Genomic DNA, 20,421 nt, shown 5'->3' on the forward strand with positions numbered 1-20,421 from the left:
GTTTAAACTGATTTCATTTGTGTAGATCCTGACTAGTTCATTAAAACCTTTCAGCTGATGTATGACTTGTAAACATTTTATAATTATGTGATGGACTATCTGAAGGTGTATAATGTATCTTATAACATCAATGCAAATGTATTCCTACTTGTAGTTTTGGTGCGAGACGTTGTTCATTATTACTCAACTATTGCGATTCACCGCGATTCACTCAGCACTCGATGTTACTAAAAACGTTACAGCGCCCTCTTTCGCTGGACTAAAGAGAGCACTTTTGGGATTTCCCCCAAAAAACTCGGCGCTTGCACTGCATAGCGTACATAGCGTGCATTGTTGATCAAAATGGGGTAAACGCGTGGGTCAACAGGTGCTTTAACGTCCCTTTTCGACTGATGTAAAGGTCCAAATTTTGTTATTTCTGTGCAAAAGATTGAGCGGGATTGCTGTTTTACAATCTGAAACAAAAATTACGTTGAAATGATCAGTAGTTTTAAAAACATGAATACGATAAGATTTTATGAAATTTTCAACTTTCATTTTGCACTAGAAGTATTAAAAATATTTTACGTGTTCTGTGAAGCATTTGTCCAACTTTTAATGATCTATCCGATGATGTGTAGATTGTCAAAATCCGAATCATAGTTTTTGAGTTATGATTTTTACAAATATTAAACTTTGATCTAACGTAATTCAATTCCCGATGACGTCATAATGATGTAATTAAGTATGTGTTGTCTTGATACTGAGGTTCAACTATCTGTTGAGTTTCAACATTCCATTCAATCTCAATCTTGAGTTATTCCATAGAAAAGCTCGAAAGTTGTTTTTTGACGAAAAAAACCCGAAGGTGAACTTCGACCCAGGGTAACGACCCGGATGCTAAGGTCGTACGATTTTGGCGTTAACTTTTCAAATGTTGCCCCAGTCTTGGTCTATCAGATGCGAAAACTTTGAACATCATAGCTTTCATATTCGTTGAGATACAGCAAAACGAAAATGGTCCCTTTTCAACTTTAAAAACCTTGTAATTTGACACCTAATGACGTCATCATGACGTAATGAAAACTGTGCCTTCTTCGTATTGAGGTTCAATTGTCTGATGAGTTTCAAGGTTCAGTGTGGCTTGAATCTTGAGTTATGCCGTAGAGAAGAGTTGACAATGAAGAAGAAGATGGAGAAGAAACTAGACATAGTGTTTTTTGTTAATTACAAAAACACGGTGTTCGGTTGGACGTTACGTGATGACGTAATTCAAAAACATTGAACCATAAAGATGTTTTTTATACAATGTGTCGTTATTTTATAGTTAAACTTGTATCACACTTTTGAACGCCTTGTTTCTTCACAAATGCAATATGTTTGTGTGAGATTGGCATCAGGTTTTTTGTTTGCAACTTATGAAAGCCCTTTAAAAATCTAGTTAAGGTCGTACGATTTTGGCGTTAACTTTTCAAATGTTGTCCAAGTCTTTATCTATCCGATGCTGAAATATAAACATCAACAAATAAAAACCCTGTCATGACGTCATCAATGACGTCATCATTCCCAAAAAGTGGCGGTTTCATCTACTCACTATTGCCTATGTACACAGTAAGTTTTAAGTTTGTACAAGCTTTACTTTTGTTTAAAATTGCTTGGGAAGGTTCAGAGGGAAAGAAGAACACGAGGAAAATTAAATCTATGAACAGATTGTTGATAGCTTTTTAATTTTCACAGAAAGTAAAAGTGTAAATCTATTACATTTATACCTTTCTTTGCACAGAAAATAAATGCTAAGGTTAATACTTATTAAAGCGATGTATTTTATTAGTAAAGAGCTAACTATGTGCAAAGTTTGAAGGTTTTGTGATCCTTGTGATGTTTAACTCAAGAGTAAACTTCTTAAAAGGTTAACTGGATTTGGGGAAACTTTATACGAAACAACAGTTTACTAATTTTAGACTTGTGAAGTAAATAACTGTAAAAGACTTATTTATTAAGTATTACAGAGGTTTCGCAAGTGTACGACACGGGTACAGATACAACTAAGATAACTGGGATGCACGTTAGATTTTGTTAGGCATTAAATAAACACTTATTTTGAAAAGCAATGATTTTCACACAAAGCTTTACCGTGTAGCGCGCTAAACACTGCCGTGAGTGCCGGTTAGAAACACCCTTCACGAGTAGATGTCACGAATCCGCTTCCCGGTGTTTGATCAAACATAACCAATGTTCGTCTTTTTCTGGTTTCATTTTCTCATATAATTAAGTCATACGAATCACTGAAGTAGGTGGCCATCTCAGCGAAGCTTCGTCTTTAATTCCGTTTTGATATTTAAGCCATGAGAAGGGCGAACAGGGGAACAATTTGACGCCGAATATGAGCGGACTTCAATTGTAAAATGTTGGTACACCATTAAACTAGCACTACGCTGTAAGTACAATGACCTGAGACTTGTCAAAACATGAATGGAAATCACGTGTACAGTCAAACGATGCACTATTCAGAGCAGAACACACAGGCCTCGTGGACTGAACAAGGTGTGATCAATGGAGCGGAACAGCCAGCCAAAGCGCTTTTGCAGTGTACGCAGTTATCACGCGGGTCAACACATCCGTGGGCTTTATCGTCCGATTTCGACCAGAGTTTCAGGTCAAATTGGTATCATCTCTGTGGGAGAGTTTGAGCAGGATCACTCATCTATAACGGGATGCAAAATTTATGTTGAAATGTTACGTAGTTTTAGAGATCAAAATTTGTAAAATTGTTCAACTTTTGGTTTGAACCGGAAGTCAAGGTCAAATGGGGTCATTTTGTGTGTAGCGTTTTTTGAAGTTTGATCGACCTGTCCGATGATATGTAGATTGTCAAAATCCACCATGTGGTTCAGGAGTTATGATTTCTTTAAAATATTTAACTTTGATTTGTTGTAATTCAAAACCTGATGATGTCATCATGACATCATTAAGTTTGTGTGGTCTTATTATTAAGGTTCAATTGTCTGATGAGTTTCAATGTTAAATTCCATATCAATCTTGAGTTATGACAACAAATTGTCTTTTTTTACAAAAAAACACAAAAAAACACAAAGGCAGAGTTTGACCTTCCGGTACGACCGGAAGATGAGGTCATACGATTTTGGCGTTAACTTTTCAAATGTTGTCCAAGTCTTTATCTATCTGATGCCCAAGTATGAACATCATAGCTTTTATATTCGTTGAGATACAGCGAAAAGCAAATGTCGTTTTTCAACTTTAAAAACCTTGCCATGACGTCATCATTCCCAAAAAGTGGCGGTTTCATCTACTCACTATTGCCTATGTACACAGTAAGTTTTATGTTTGTACAAGCTTTACTTTTGTTTAAAATTGCTGGAGAAGGTTCGCAGGGAAAGAAGAACACGAGGAAAAAAAACACAAAAAAAACTAGAAATTCAGATTTTGTATCACTACAAAAACTGGGTGTTCGGAAAGAAGTAATGATTGCTTGTAAACATCGATGAGTGAATATACACAACAATGTACATGACACAGTTTACAGTTAGTGTTGTAGCATCATTTTTTGAAACTTGTTAGCAGCGGGCGGGAAAATGTAATCATTAGGTTTAAACTGGAAAAACGTAGTTTTCAATATTGACAAACTGAAACCATGTCTAACAGTTGCTCTATAGTGACCACAAAAGTAAAAATTGTGGCTTTGTCATATTTGTTCCTTAAACTCCTCGTTGGAGCCGCAAGACAAGGTCAAATTGGGATCATTTGAGAGGGACATTTAATATGCTTTCAAAGACCTTTGCGATGATGTAGTGTATACATTGTATTGTGTTCTGGAGTTATGGATGATTTTATTGTTCAAGTCACGTCTTCATATTTAGGTTCAAGTATATGGAGGTTCAACAAAAATTCAGGCATTTCTGTTGTATGGAGGCGTTTCTGCTTTTTTTTGTCTTCAATGTAATGTGTTTTCTTTTTTCAAAAACAGTTTGTACAAAATTCCGTACCTTTTTTCCTTTTACTGTTGGGCTTTTGTATACGTTATAAACAATTATACATAAGTCTGTTGTTGTACATAAGTCTTTTCACATGTAAAAAAATCACCCAGGGTTTAAAGATATTGTACTCTTTCGAATCATATAATAATATTGTCATCATTTATAAGAAATTCTTAAAGATTGTTCAGTTTGTTTGTTCTTTAAAGAATCTGTTGAAATAAAGACTTGTATACAAGTAAAATAATTGCAGAAATTGTTTCTGACTGAAGTTTTACTATAAAGTTAGATTTACTCACTGCGACTGCTCCCGAAGTTCTCGTATTTTATATATTTTGCCCATGGAAAAAGAAAATTTAAACGAGGGAACAAAAATAATATAAATGTCAGTTGTTTGCAAACAATAACAAATGAATTCACAGGCATACTCCTTTTATTTTCATAACATAAGTTCGCTCCTACCTCAACAACTCGCCAAACTTAGATAAATCTCATCAAACAATAAACTTCCCCCTAACATAAAATTTACATTAACTTGCTATTTTCCCCAATAACTGCAAATTCACTAACAGGAATTACCTAAAAATTTAAATACACTGTAACTCAACTTTTGTCAATGTAAATGAGTTGTCATTCATTTCTACAAATTCTGCGAAAACTCGCAAGATGTTTACAATTTTTCTTTCAAAACTTTTCACACTTTTGAACGCCTTGTTTCTTCACAAATGCAATATGTTTGTGTGAGATTGACATCAGTTTTTTTGTTTGCAACTTATGAAAGCCCTTTAAAAATCTAGCTCACCCCTGCACTGGATGCTGTACACAGATTTGATAATCAACAGCGCCCTCTTTGGTGGGCAAAAAGAGAGCGCTGTTGGGAATTCCCCCACAAACTTTCGCGCCATATGATTTTTACACATTTTATTGTTATTCAATACCTGATGACGTCATTATGACGTAATTAGGCCTGTGTTGTCTTAAAAATACTAAGGTTCAACTATCTATTGAGTTTCAAGGTTCAAATCGATCTCAATCTTGAGTTATGTTGTAGATAAGCTCAAAAGTTGTTTTTTTATGAAAAAAACACGAAGGCGAACTTTGACCCAGGGTAACGACCCGGAAGTTAAGGTGGTACGATTTTAGCGTTAACTTTTCAAATGTTGTCCAAGTCTTTATCTATCCGATGCCCAAGTATGAACATCATAGCTTTTATATTCGTTGAGATACAGCAACAAGCAAATGGTCCTTTTTTAACATTAAAAACCCTGTCATGACGTCATCATTCTAAAAAAGTGGCGGTTTCATCAACTCACTGGTGCCTATGTTTATAGTAAGTTTTAAGTTTATACAAGCTTAACTTTTGTTTAAAATTGCTTGGGAAGGTTCAGAGGTAAAGAAGAACACGAGGAAAATTAAATCTATGAACAGATTGTTGATAGCTTTTTAATTTTCACAGAAAGTAAAAGTGTAAATCTATTACATTTATACCTTTCTTTGCACAGAAAACAAATGCTAAGTTTAATACTTGTTAAAGCGATGTATTTTATTAGTAAAGAGCTAACTATGTGCAAAGTTTGAAGGTTTTGTGATCCTTGTGATGTTTAACTCAAGAGTAAACTTCTTAAAAGGTTAACTGGATTTGGGGAAACTTTATACGAAACAACAGTTTACTAATTTTAGACTTGTGAAGTAAATAACTGTAAAAGACTTATTTATTAAATATTACAGAGGTTTCGCAAGTGTACGACACGGGTACAGATACAACTAAGATAACTGGGATGCACGTTAGATTTTGTTAGGCATTAAATAAACACTTATTTTGAAAAGCAATGATTTGTACACAAAGCTTTACCGTGTAGCGCGCTAAACACTGCCGTGAGTGCCGGATAGAAACACCCTTCACGAGTCGATGTCACGAATCCACTTCCCGGTGTTTGATCAAAACATAACCAATGTTCGTCTTTTTCTGGTTGCATTTTCTCACATAATTAAAAGTCATACGAATCGCTGCAGTAGGTGGCCATCTCAGCGAAGCTTCGTCTTTAATTCCGTTTTGATAATTAAGCCATGAGAAGGGCGAACAGGGGAACAATTTGACGCCGAATATGATATGAGCGGACTTCAATTGTAAAATGTTGGTACACCATTAAACTAGCGCTACGTTGTAAGTACAATGACCTGAGACTTGTCAAAACATGAATCGAAATCACGCGTACAGTCAAACGATGCACTATTCCGAGCAGCAGAACACACAGGCCTCGTGGACTGAACAAGGTGTGATCAATGGAGCGGAACGGCCAGCCAAAGCGCTTTTGTAGTTTTTTTGTTTGCAACTTATGAAAGCCCTTTAAAAATCTAGCTCACCCCTGCACTTGATGCTGTACACAGATTTGATAATCAACAGCGCCCTCTTTGGTGGGCAAAAAGAGAGCGCTGTTGGGAATTCCCCCAAAAACTTTTGCGCCATATGATTTTTACACATTTTATTGTTATTCAATACCTGATGACGTCATTATGACGTAATTAGGCCTGTGTTGTCTTAAAAATACTAGGGTTCAACTATCTATTGAGTTTCAAGGTTCAAATCGATCTCAATCTTGAGTTATGTTGTAGATAAGCTCAAAAGTTGTTTTTTTATGAAAAAAACACGAAGGCGACCTTTGACCCGACCTTTGACCCGGAAGTTAAGGTCGTACGATTTTAGCGTTAACTTTTCAAATGTTGTGTAAGTCTTAAACTATCTGATGCTTAAGTATGAACATCATAGCTGTTATAATCGTTGAGATACAGCAACAAGCAAATGATCATTTTTGCACATTAAAAACCCTGTCATGACGTCATCAATGACGTCATCATTCCAAAAAAAGTGGCGGTTTCATCTAATCACTATAACCTATGAACATAGTAAGTTTTAAGTTTGTACAAGCTTTACTTTTGTTTTAAAGCTCAAAAGTTGTTTTTTGATGAAAAAATGCGAAGGCGAACTTTGACCCAGGGTAACGACCGGAAGTTAAGGTCATACGATTTTGGCGTTAACTTTTCAAATGTTGTCCAAGTCTTTATCTATCTGATGCCTAAGTATGAACATCATAGCATTCATATTCGTTGAGATGCAGCGAAAAAGCAAATGTCATTTTTCAACTTTAAAAACCTTGCCATGACGTCATCAATGACGTCATCATTCCCAAAAAGTGGCGGTTTCGTCTACTCACTATTGCCTATGTGCATAGTAAGTTTTAAGTTTGTACAAGCTTTACTTTTGTTTAAAATTGCTGGAGAAGGTTCGCAGGGAAAGAAGAACACGAGGAACTAGACATAGTGCTTTTTGTTAATTACAAAAACACGGTGTTCGGTTGGACGTTACGTGATGACGTGGTTCAAAAACATTGAACCTTAAAGATGTTTTTTATACAATGTGACGTTATTTTATAGTTAAATGTGCATTACAGATTTGAGAATCCCCTTAAAATGTTTTAGAAAAGTGTGCCATAATGCGATCGTTAATGCAAAGCCACTCCGGATTTTTAGGTTTAGTTTTTCAACTGAAAATCTTATGTCACGATAAAAAGCCGGTTCTAAACGAAAGCAAGGTCAAACACTAACAATACTTTTGTCGTGGAAAAGACCATAAAAATAGCTTATTGGTAGCATTTGTGATTCTCAAGGTATAAATTTTCTAGCTATTTAATGTAATGACTTCATCAATGACGTCATCAATTCAAAAAAGGTTGTGGTTTTGGTGTGAGACGTTATCACTCAACTATTGCGATTTTCCGCTCTGCACATAGCGCTCAATGTTTCTAAAATCTTTATGCCCAATCGCGCCCTCTTTCGTTGGACCAAATAGAGCGCCGTTGGATATTCCCCCCAAATTGCGTGCCATATGATTTTTACAAATTTTAAACTTTGATTTATTGTAGTCTAATGCCCGATGACGTCATTATGACATAGTTAGGTCTGTGGTGTCTTGATACCAAGGTTCACCTATCTGTTGAGTTTCAACGTTCAAATCAATCTCAATCTTGAGTTATTCCGTAGATAAGCTCGAAAGTTTTTTTTATATAAAAAAAACACGAAGGCGAACTGTGATCCAGGGTAACGACCCGGAAGTTAACGTCGTACGATTTTTGAGTTAACTTTTCAAATGTTGTCCAAGTCTTTATCTATCCGATGCCCAAGTATGAACGTCATAGCTTTTATATTCGTTGAGATACAGCAACAAGCAAATGATCCTTTTTTAACATTAAAAACCCTGTCATGACGTCATCATTCTAAAAAAGTGGCGGTTTCATCAACTCACTGGTGCCTATGTACATAGTAAGTTTTAAGTTTATACAAGCTTAACTTTTGTTTAAAATTGCTTGGGAAGGTTCAGAGGTAAAGAAGAACACGAGGAAAATTAAATCTATGAACAGATTGTTGATAGCTTTTTAATTTTCACAGAAAGTAAAAGTGTAAATCTATTACATTTATACCTTTCTTTGCACAGAAAACAAATGCTAAGTTTAATACTTGTTAAAGCGATGTATTTTATTAGTAAAGAGCTAACTATGTGCAAAGTTTGAAGGTTTTGTGATCCTTGTGATGTTTAACTCAAGAGTAAACTTCTTAAAAGGTTAACTGGATTTGGGGAAACTTTATACGAAACAACAGTTTACTAATTTTAGACTTGTGAAGTAAATAACTGTAAAAGACTTATTTATTAAGTATTACAGAGGTTTCGCAAGTGTACGACACGGGTACAGATACAACTAAGATAACTGGGATGCACGTTAGATTTTGTTAGGCATTAAATAAACACTTATTTTGAAAAGCAATGATTTGTACACAAAGCTTTACCGTGTAGCGCGCTAAACACTGCCGTGAGTGCCGGATAGGAACACCCTTCACGAGTCGATGTCACGAATCCGCTTCCCGGTGTTTGATCAAAACATAACCAATGTTCGTCTTTTTCTGGTTGCATTTTCTCACATAATTAAAAGTCATACGAATCGCTGCAGTAGGTGGCCATCTCAGCGAAGCTTCGTCTTTAATTCCGTTTTGATAATTAAGCCATGAGAAGGGCGAACAGGGGAACAATTTGACGCCGAATATGATATGAGCGGACTTCAATTGTAAAATGTTGGTACACCATTAAACTAGCGCTACGTTGTAAGTACAATGACCTGAGACTTGTCAAAACATGAATCGAAATCACGCGTACAGTCAAACGATGCACTATTCAGAGCAGAACACACAGGCCTCGTGGACTGAACAAGGTGTGATCAATGGAGCGGAACGGCCAGCCAAAGCGCTTTTGCAGTGTACGCAGTTATCACGCGGGTCAACACATCCGTGGGCTTTATCGTCCGATTTCGACCAGAGGTTCAGGTCAAATTGGTATCATCTCTGTGGGAAAGTTTGAGCAGGATCACTCATCTATAACGGGATGCAAAATTTATGTTGAAATGTTACGTAGTTTTAGAGATCAAAATTTGTAAAATTGTTCAACTTTTGGTTTGAACCGGAAGTCAAGGTCAAATGGGGTCATTTTGTGTGTAGCGTTTTTTGAAGTTTGATCGACCTGTCCGATGATATGTAGATTGTCAAAATCCACCATGTGGTTCAGGAGTTATGATTTCTTTAAAATATTAAAATTTTATTTGTTGTAATTCAAAACCTGATGACGTCATCATGACATCATTAAGTTTGTGTGGTCTTATTATTAATGTTCAATTGTCTGATGAGTTTCAATGTTAAATTCCATATCAATCTTGAGTTATGACAACAAATTGTCTTTTTTCACAAAAAAACACAAAAAACACAAAGGCAGAGTTTGACCTTCCGGTACGACCGGAAGATGAGGTCATACGATTTTGACTTAACTTTTCAAATGTTGTCCAAGTCTTTATCTATGTGATGCCCAAGTATGAACATCATAGCATTAATATTCGTTGAGATACAGCGAAAAGCAAATGTCGTTTTTCAACTTTAAAAACCTTGCCATGACGTCATCAATGACGTCATCATTCCCAAAAAGTGGCGGTTTCGTCTACTCACTATTGCCGATGTACATAGTAAGTTTTAAGTTTGTACAAGCTTTACTTTTGTTTAAAATTGCTGGAGAAGGTTCGCAGGGAAAGAAGAACGCGAGGAAAAAAAAAAAAAAAAAAAAAAACAGAACAATAACAATAGTTGTTCGGCTGTTGGCCGAACACCTAAAAAAAAAAAACAGAACAATAACAATAGTTGTTCGGCTGTTGGCCGAACACCTAAAAAAAACCAGAACAATAACAATAGTTGTTCGGCTGTTGGCCGAACACCTAAAAAAAAAAAAAGAACAATAACAATAGTTGGCCGAACACCTAAAAAAAACAGAGCAATAACAATAGGTGTTCGTGCTGAAATGCACGAACACCTAAAAAAACTTTAACAAAAACAAGAGCTGTTTCGCTGCGCTTCGCTACGAAACAGCTAATAATAATTTAAAAAACTTTAACAAAAACAACCCAGGAAGGGGAAAACAACCCAGGAAGGTGAAACAATTATTACGGAACTCTGAGGAAAAAACGGGAAGGGGAAGTAAACCTAAGACGGGAAACAACTCTGGATGGGGAAAAATTAAGAGGCGGGAAAATATATTCAGGGGTAAAAAACCCAGATGAGGAAATAAACCTTCTTTGATGGGGGAAACAACCCAGGACCGCAAAATAATTATTACGGGACTGAGAAAAAAAACAGGAAGAAACTAGACATAGTGTTTTTTGTTAATTACAAAAACACGGTGTTCGGTTGGACGTTACGTGATGACGTAATTCAAAAACATTGAACCATAAAGATGTTTTTTATACAATGTGTCGTTATTTTATAGTTAAACTTGTATCACACTTTTGAACGCCTTGTTTCTTCACAAATGCAATATGTTTGTGTGAGATTGGCATCAGGTTTTTTGTTTGCAACTTATGAAAGCCCTTTAAAAATCTAGCTCACCCCTGCACTTAATGCTGTACACAGATTTGATAATCAACAGCGCCCTCTTTGGTGGGCAAAAAGAGAGCGCTGTTGGGAATTCCCCAAAAAACATTCGCGCCATATGATTTTTACAAATTTTAAACGTTGTTTCATTGTTATTTAATACCCGATAACGTCATTTTGAATGTTCAACTATCTGTTGAGTTTCAAGGTTCAAATCGATCTCAACCTTGAGTTATGCCGTAGATAAGCTCAAAAGTTGTTTTTTGATGGAAAAAACACGAAGGCGAACTTTGACCCAGGGTAACGACCCGGAAGTTAAGGTTGTACGATTTTAGTGTTAACTTTTCAAATGTTTCCCAAGTCTTTATCTATCCGATGCCAAAGTATGAACATCATAGCTTTTATACTCGTTGATATACATGTACAGCAACAAGCAAATGGTCATTTTTAAACATTAAAAACCTTGTCATGACCTCATCAATGACGTCATCATTCCAAAAAAGTGGCGGTTTCATCTACTCATTATTGCCTATATGAACATAGTAAGTTTTAAGTTTGTACAAGCTTTACTTTTGTTTAAAAGCTCAAAAGTTGTTTTGTTGATGTAAATTACACGAAGGTGAACTATGACCCAGGGTAACGACCCGGATGTTAAGGTCGTAAGATTTTGGCGTTAAGTTTTCATATATTGTCCAAGTCTTTATCTATCCGATACTGAAATATGAACATCATAGCTTTTCTATTCGTTGAGATACAGCAACAAGCAAATGGTCATTTTTCAAAATTAAAAACCCTGTCATGACGTCATCATTCCAAAAAAGTGGCGGTTTATTCCACTCACTATTGCCTATGAACATAGTAAGTTTTAAGTTTGTACAAGTTTTACTTTTGTTTAAAAGCTCAAAAGTTGTTTTTTTGATGTAAAATACACGAAGTCGAACTTTGACCCAGGGTAACGACCCAGAAGTTAAGGTCGTACGATTTTGGCGTTAACTTTTCAAATGTTGTCCAAGTCTTTATCTATCCGATGCTGAAATATGAACATCATACATGTAGCTTCAATGTTCGTTGAGATACAGCAACAAGCAAATTGTAATTTTTCAACATTAAAAACCTTGACGTCATCAATCCAAAAAAGTGGCAGTTTCATCTACGCACTAGTGCCTATGTACAAAGTAAGCTTTAAGTTTGTACAAGCTTTACTATTGTTTTAAAGCTCAAAAGTTGTTTTTTGACTGAAAAAAAAAAAACAGGGAAGGGGAAATAAACTTTGCATGGAGAAATAAATCTGGGACGGGGAATTATTACGAGACAGAGAAAAAACCCGAGATAGGGAAATGTCCTAGAACGGGAACGGGATGGGGAAATATTAAGGGAGAAAAATACCCGGAGGGAGAAATAAACCTTCTTTGACGGTGGAAACAACCCAGGGCGGCGAAATAATTATTACAGGATTTTGAGAAAAAAGGGAAGGGGAAATAATACCCAAGACGGGAAACAAACCCCGGACTGGGAAAAATTAAGGGGCGGAAAATAAACTGGGACGGGAAATATTACTGAAAAAAAAAACCTGGGACCAGAAAATAAACCTAGAACGGGGAAATATTAAGGAAATAAACCTTCTTTGACGGGGAAACGAAGGACAGGAAAATAATAATTAAGGGACTCTGAGAAAAAAAAAACGGTAAGGAGAAATAAACCTGGGACTGGAAACAATTTACGGGTCTGAAAAAAGAAAGTGGGAAGGGGAAATAAACTTTGGATGGGGAAATAAACCTGCGGCGGGGAAATATTACCAGACAGAGAAAAACCCAGGATGGGGAAATAAACCTGGGACTGGAAACAATCTTAAACAACCCTGGACAGGACAAATTATTGGACAGAGAAAAAACCGGGACGGGGAAATAAACATGGGACAAGGAAAAACTTTGGACGGGAAATATTAAGGGACGAGGTTGACGGGAAACAACTCAGGATGACGACATAATTTTTACATCTCTAAATATTTTTAGTATAATATCACTCATTATCCTATTGTTCCAATAAAATAAATCCCACACCTTTGTCAAACACTGGATTAGTGATTATATCAATCTTAAATGCCCTAACTCCCAGCTGATTTTCCCCATTGAAAGCACTCCAAAGGTATGCATCATGTTCGTCGGTCGGCTTTTTTGATGGCTGGACAAATCTTGTGTGTGTATTCTTCCGTCCATATCATGCACTGTATTGGAGCATGTTTAACATGTAGCACAGGGAGCGATAGTGGTTTACTATAATCCAAACTAATCATTTACTTTTGTTCGACAATCCATCGGACAGGACAAGACAAAAAACCAAAACGTCTTCCAGATGATTTACAATGGAAATACTTTCTTCCGAACGCTAGTTTTTAGAAACTAAATCAACTTCTGTTCAGGTACGTTTGATGTGGATTGCGCGAAGGTAATAAAGTCTGGAACGTCATGTTGCAATAAAGTCTGTCTATTTTCTGGAACGTCATGCAAATCTGTCATTTTTTGGCGATCGTCACTTAAAATCCGTCAAAAATTACGTTCGAAACTGACGTTAATGACCTAAAAAAAATATATATGGACGCTTGACAAAGTTTTTATTTTTGATAGATATCAGGTATGAGTGGCTGCAATAATCAGACAAATTACAGTAGTCTTGTGCCAGAAAAAAATAATTACAGACAATATTTGCTTTGTTTTTCTGTCAACCTTGTGCCCTCCTCTACAGGCTTATATTTCTTGTGTTTGGTGTTTTGTTTATTTTTTACTGATTTTATTTGAAAGTACACCTGTTGGGCCTCATTATACATGTAGTAAACAATTATGAATGTTCCTTGTGATTTACTTAAGCTAGTTTTTAATTAAATATATATAACCACAGTTTTCACTGCTGCAGACTTTACATTTTTAAAATGATCACCACACAATTAAAGTTAACTGAACTATCCTTATATGACCATTTTAGTAAACCTTAATATGTATAAAATCTGAAAAAGGTCAAAAATAATTTTATGAAAAATGACATTTGAGGTTGTAAAAAGGTCCATATTTCAAAGAAGATGCCTTATTTCAATTATGCATACTCCATCGTTACTTATAATGTTTGAAGATGACAACATAACTTTGAGAAGAGGAATAATCATGTTACCAAGGTATAAAAAAAACAATTGTTGCACGCTGTGATTTGGGGTCCACGGGTTTTGAACACCCTTAAGTGAAAATGGCATTCCCCCTCGGGTGTACAGAACGCCATGGACCCCGTCACAGTGTGCAACAATTGTATAATGTACACTGCTAGTTGCTTCTTGTGTGAAAAAAATGTGGTGCACAGCAGTGTGACCTTTGTCAACATTGCTGTATCTGGCTTGGCGCTTGCAAAAAACAATGTGGTATTGAAAGGTTTAACACAAGCCCATAATGCCTTCACATAATGATGAGGTCAATGCCTGAATAAGCAAGGCCAGTGCAGTATTTTAAAACAAGCAGTATCAGCATTGACTGGGTAGTGTTTCTGAAATCCATCTCTCCACCAAGACATGTGAGATACATGTACAAAAAAGAAGTTGGACTCCATATTGACCACACAGGTGATCTCCTATGAATGGTCCAATCAAAGTGGATTGCCCCAGTTATTCAAGAATTAGTCATACATTGCAAGAGGGAAAATAACTCAACCTTCATGGAGCATTTTTACCCCTTCTACAGAAAATAGCATATAAATGTATTTTCTATAAAATATCACACACAAGTTTACTTACATTCACATTGGACTGAGGTGGCTGAAGGACATCAAATATGGCTTTGATAAGCTGGATGTTTTCTTTGTTCTTTCTAGAAAATGAAGGAATATCTGACCTACAGATTGACTGAAATAATGGGGAAAAACAAAGGTTAGCTGAAACATGGCAGAGATGTAATATCCATATTTTCATCCCATTTTGATAGAGAAAATTACCATGAATCATAGACCCTTCCCATGAAATATGTAAACTGCACATAGCGCATGCGCACTAACATTTTGCTTGGCAAAATGAGAGAACATCGCGCTGTTATGTACACAGCTAAAGGATGCGTAACGCAGGTGTGATTGCGCGTCAGCTTAGTGCACAACTCTATGGTGTTTTCCAACCAATAGGGTCTATAGGCATGTGTGAATGTAATGCCTACAGTTAGGGTGTACATTGCATTGTAAATGTACAACACATTTCATTGTAATACTTGTCACATGAGGATGTTGTCAAAAATGATGTCATTATTTTAAGTTTGAAGTAAAGGCCAACATGGCCAAAAGTCGATCGATTGTCATCAATAACCAGTTAACATGGATTTTGACGGGATTATTTTAGCAGCATTGCCGGACTTATTATTCAGTGAGATTACTGCGGGCAGAAAAAAATAATGACTTAACAAAGCTAAGAGGACAAAGAACAACGGCTCCTTTAATAGTCTTATTTGCAGTGATGGATATGATGTCTGTGGTGGTAATGTGTTCCAGTCTTTATAACTGTTTTTGGTATAAATGAATAATACACCCGGAAGTGACTCATAGCAATATTTTTAGGAGCGCCCTCACGCTTTGACAAAAACGGCGCACTGGGCTCTCAACTGGAACCAAGGCTTGAATGTACCTCCACACTGAAATGCGATGTACATATGTACAACTGGTGGAAGGCTCTTGATGCAATATTGCCATACAGTGTATGTGGACAAAAGACCTGGGGCCGATTTCACAAAGAGTTGAGATTGATTGTAAGTGCAAATCAATCAGAGTTGCTTACACATGAAGTAAAGTGTGATGTCATAATACAAATCACTACTCCAAAGTGAAAAGTATTTTTTTACAAACCACACTGGTATCTTGAAAAAATATATATTGACACTGGACACATCTTCAGGCAACCATTTATTACAAAAGAACCACATCTAAATATAGTGTTGTATACTTAAACTGAAAGTCACCTGGAAATAGAATTTGTTTTTAACATAAGAGTATATTTATGAACAATAAAACAATTTTTACAGTAATTGTTTGTCACGATGTATAATATGTTTAAAAAATAGATAAAGTTGTTTGGGGGCAAGTCCGCCTACCCCTTTTGTGACGTCAATCGAGGCAGACTTTGCCTCGAAGGAACATCGACCCCCCTGTGAATTTTGCCTGCAATGCGTAGAAGTAAACACACGTGCAAAGTACATGTAAGTCCAAGTCATGAGTTTGTACGTTTCGAAAATGTTCTTTTTTCTTGCATTTTTCCGGCAATGCCGACAGGTGTGTCACTGCTGGATGCAGCAAAACAACTAAAGATGGGGTCAGTTTGCAGATCCCAAGTATAGTCGGCTTTGGGCCGCGAAAGTCAATTGAGCAATAGTAGTCCGGTCCGACTTCTTTTTCTGCGCTGTGCAGCCAACAATTTGAGCCGTCGTGCTTCAAATCCGGAAAACACTACACATATGAGATGACAGTCTACCCGCAACCCATGCGTTTTAGTGAGCTTTTGCTCGATTTTATCTGCAGTGTTTGGTGTGGTTTTTCATGCGTGACCTTGGTTTGAATATATAATTAGTCCAAAGGGCTTCTGAAATTCAGTATTTTTCGGCCTTATCTGAAAAGTATTGACAGAAATAATGTAGCAGTACATTGAATTAAAGAGCATACCTGTCGTTTTGTATGAAAAAAATCGGTGCAACTCAAATTTTAAAAGGAGAAATTTGTACGTAAAAAATGGCTTCAAAAATAACGACATACATAACGACAGATGGTCTTCGTTTCAATTTACTGGTACATTATTTTGGTTGAGACTTTTCAGAAAAGGCCCAAAATGGCCGAATTCCAGAAGCCCTTTTGACAAATTATATATGCACACAAAGGTCACGCACGAAAAACGATGCATAATTTGCAGATAAAATGAAAGGAAATTTGGTGACCTGCGGGTAGACTGATGAAGAGAAAAGTTATTCTAAAACATGACGCCATCCGAACAATTTTTCCAGCTAATTGGAAGTCGACGAAGGTACCTTAAAGACGTTACAAACCTAGAGGAGCATATGCCAAACGCATTTGGGCAAGTTTGAACTTTGAGGGCATGTTTTTAACTTGCGCCAAGCGTCACGTCACTCAGCCTTAGTGTGTGCAGTCTGCTCCGTGACCGTAGTTCTGTACGTAGGCATCATACTGATCAGGTACCAAGACCACACTACACACTTTCTCTTGCAATATCGTGCCTCGATTAACGTCACAAACAGTGCCCTCTCGAGTCGGGGCCTACTCTTAAATTTGTACAATAAAATAAGAACTAATTTTTTAGAACCTATAGTTAACTGTTTATTACAAACACATATCTAAGTGACAAAGGCTTTATTTTAAAAAAATACCACTTCAAGGTGACTTTACACCAGCCAGAAACCAAAACTAAACAATATGCAGATTGTCATTTTCGATACATGCCCCTCGTTTGTGGAACAGGCTGCCAGCAATCTGCAATCCAATCTGCCAATACATTTGAAATTTTACAACATTATCTGAAAACTAACCTTTTAAAGAATTACTTTTCATAACATATTTGTTGATTTGTAATGTTTTATATTACTGTTTTTTCTGTAGTAGGCCTAACAATTGTTTCTTCTGTTTTGATAAAATTGTCTGTATTTTTAATGGCTTTTATTGTACAGCGCTTTGTGATGGCGTTTAAAAAAAATTTCTAATAAAAATTATATTTTATTGCTATTACATGTATTCATGTCAAATGGTTTCAATTCGAGTAGTGTGGGCAGGGTTCTACGAACGAATACTAACATGTCAAGTGAAACCTAATGTAAATTTGCTAACATTTGTATGCCGGCAGGCAATATGCTAAAAAAATTACCAGAAATAGGGCTTTTTGCTGTCCTATACACACAATGCCCTGTAACATGCCTGCCAAGCTGTTGCCCTCTAAGCTTGTTCATGAGCATAACAAAGTTCAACCATAGATAGAAATAAACGGAGTTGGAACGAAGCAGTGATCAAACATTTAATGTCCAGTGCCACCATCATAAAAATAGCAGGAGTACATGTAAATACCAATCACTTATCCCATTAAGTCAATTACTTATCCCATTAAGTCAATTCCCGCCTGTTCTGTCCCAGACTCAGAACGCGTTGCACTGTGGGAACTGATGTGCAAGCGCAAAACGATTGCATACTTGCTAAAATGGCAGCTTAGTTACCTCCTCGCTGAAATAGTGGCATATATCCTTGCTAAAATGGCGGCGTAGAGGGGTTCAGATTTCAATCATTTTTCAGACAACGAAGCTGATATTGAACTCATTTTCGGTGGAGACTTTAGTTCAGATAATGAAGATGACATTGTGTTCATGTGTATGTAGTTTACCAGCAACAACAGGGCCCAATTTCATGGCTCTGCTTACTATACATGCACTCAGCATCGGCACTTAAGGAAGCAGGGAATTCTGTGCTTATGACAAGCGTATTTTACAGGTTAGGGGCGAATTTTGACTTTTGCACGTGCGTACTCCATGTTACTAGACATTCTACACTTACAAGGCTAGCGCAGAAATTCGGCACTTTCACGTAAGCGGGGAATCGTGATCGTAAGCACAGAATTGCGGGGAATCGTGATCGTAAGCGCAGAATTGCGGTGAGCAGAGCCATGAAATTGGGCCCAATTATGATTAGGTGCGCAGCTGGGAATGCAAAATCGAGTGGTTCCATTATCGTCGACAAGTGCGTCGGCTTGACAGTGCAAAAAAACAGTACCCGAAAGGTTCATGAATTTGTGACTTTTGTCGGCCTCAAAACAGCAAGATTTTTCAGTATGTTGGTTTCATAAGCTTGTGCAATTTTATTAACATTAACAAGATTTTCCTTAAAAATTCTTTAAAATTCTCTTTTGGAGTTCTTTAGAATTCTCCTTTGCTCTTTTTTTTTTCTTTATGTAAACAGGACCAAATTAAATGGATTTTCTCTGTATCTTGCATGTTTTTATCATGTCGTCATGGTCATGTTATCACCATAATGTTAAAAGTAATTTTACGTGAAAAACTGAAGTGAAACTAAAAGATAATAATGGCAAAATAAACCTGTCCTCTCAACATTTTGAGACTAGTTTTACACAAGTCATTGAAAAGGCCAATAAACAATCGTTTTTCATGAAATTGTATGTCAAGAGTTACACTTAAAGCTCTCAATTATTTGAATATGTGTTTGCACAATCCTCTGCAGCCCCAACTGCTGAGCTTAACAATTATTTTTTGAATGAGGTTGCAACATACATGTACCATGAAACAAAGAGACTTCAAAAGCCGAACATACCTTATATCCTTATATACCTGGCGTCTGTGTGTTTGTGCGTCCGCGCTTGGTTTTTCATGCAACTATGGCGTCGTATGTCGTATGGATATATAAAGAAAAAACTGATTAAATTTTTGTATGCTCTCGGACACCTAAACGATAAACACAATTTAATACAAACCACCTCGCGTGCTATTACCCTAATTTTGAACCGCTGCTAGTGACCGGAAAGTTGCAAAAAAATGTAAAAATATGCTATGATATTTCCATAAAAACATCACAAGCGGTAAGTGAAGAAGTCACTCAGAACTCACCTTCTACAACTCCAATTTTCATGTGAAAAAAAACCTAAAGAACTGGGAAAAAAACAACGCAAGCGCTTACAGTACCATTTTGTTATGAGACTTGCTTTGAAAAATTGTGATAAATGGAGCATTATAGCCAGTTTGGACGCCACTGAGATATCTAAGCTTTTGGGACTAATCCTTGGTTTATGTAATTTACGAGCGGAATGTGTGTAAGTTAACACTATTCTGTTGCTGGTTAGCACTCTTGGTTGGTTACATCGCCCTCTGTTGATTTTAAGTTCCCTTCTTGTAGAGAATAGAAAAAGAAGCGGCCATTTCTAATTCTTTTACTCATTAATGCATGATGATTAGCTTGTTCGATTTGAGTCGGGTAGCGTGGTCCAGCCTGTTGCAACTGCATGGGGCGCTGTCAAGGAGGCGCATCATAAACATTGAGTGCATTGCATCCACCAGGACCATAGAGTCAACCATTCGACCCATGGCAGCTCTCGAGAGAGAAGACAAGAAATGGTGAGTGATCCACAGAGCAAGCCCTCAAACACCTCAGCAAGACAGAGAAGGATGATGTCCAGATCAAGATAAACAAGGAGAGGAAGGCGAAACCAGCCAAGTCGAACCTTTCCAAGTTTGAGCAGGCAGCCCTCCGAGAACTTTGCCGGGACGAATCCATTCACATCCTGTCTGCTGATAAGGGGAATGCCAGTCATCATGGACCGCACGGAGTACACTGACAAGGTAAGCCACATTTTATCCTCTGGTTCATACCGCCCCCCTCCCTGAGGACCCCACCCTAGCATCGAGAAGAGGGTTGCATTTTTATCCACTGGTTCGGAACTCTCTCTGTCCCACTCTACTGTTTTGTCTTAAATGGTAGAATGTCCGTA

At 36.9% G+C, this 20,421-nt stretch overlaps 1 protein-coding gene across 2 annotated transcripts in view; it reads right to left on the bottom strand.

Moving 5' to 3' along the window:
* Nucleotides 1-20,421, bottom strand: part of LOC117291695 (hyccin-like) — a 138,772-nt gene that overhangs the window by 85,574 nt on the left and 32,777 nt on the right. For both annotated transcript variants that reach the window (XM_033773543.1, XM_033773542.1), the window contains exon 3: nucleotides 14,698-14,805. In XM_033773543.1, coding sequence (XP_033629434.1) covers nucleotides 14,698-14,805 — 108 coding nt within the window. The remainder of the gene's footprint in view (nucleotides 1-14,697; nucleotides 14,806-20,421) is intronic.

The sequence above is a fragment of the Asterias rubens genome, chromosome 6, assembly GCF_902459465.1.
Source record: "Asterias rubens chromosome 6, eAstRub1.3, whole genome shotgun sequence".
In the NCBI taxonomy this organism is placed as follows: Eukaryota; Metazoa; Echinodermata; class Asteroidea; order Forcipulatida; family Asteriidae; genus Asterias; species Asterias rubens.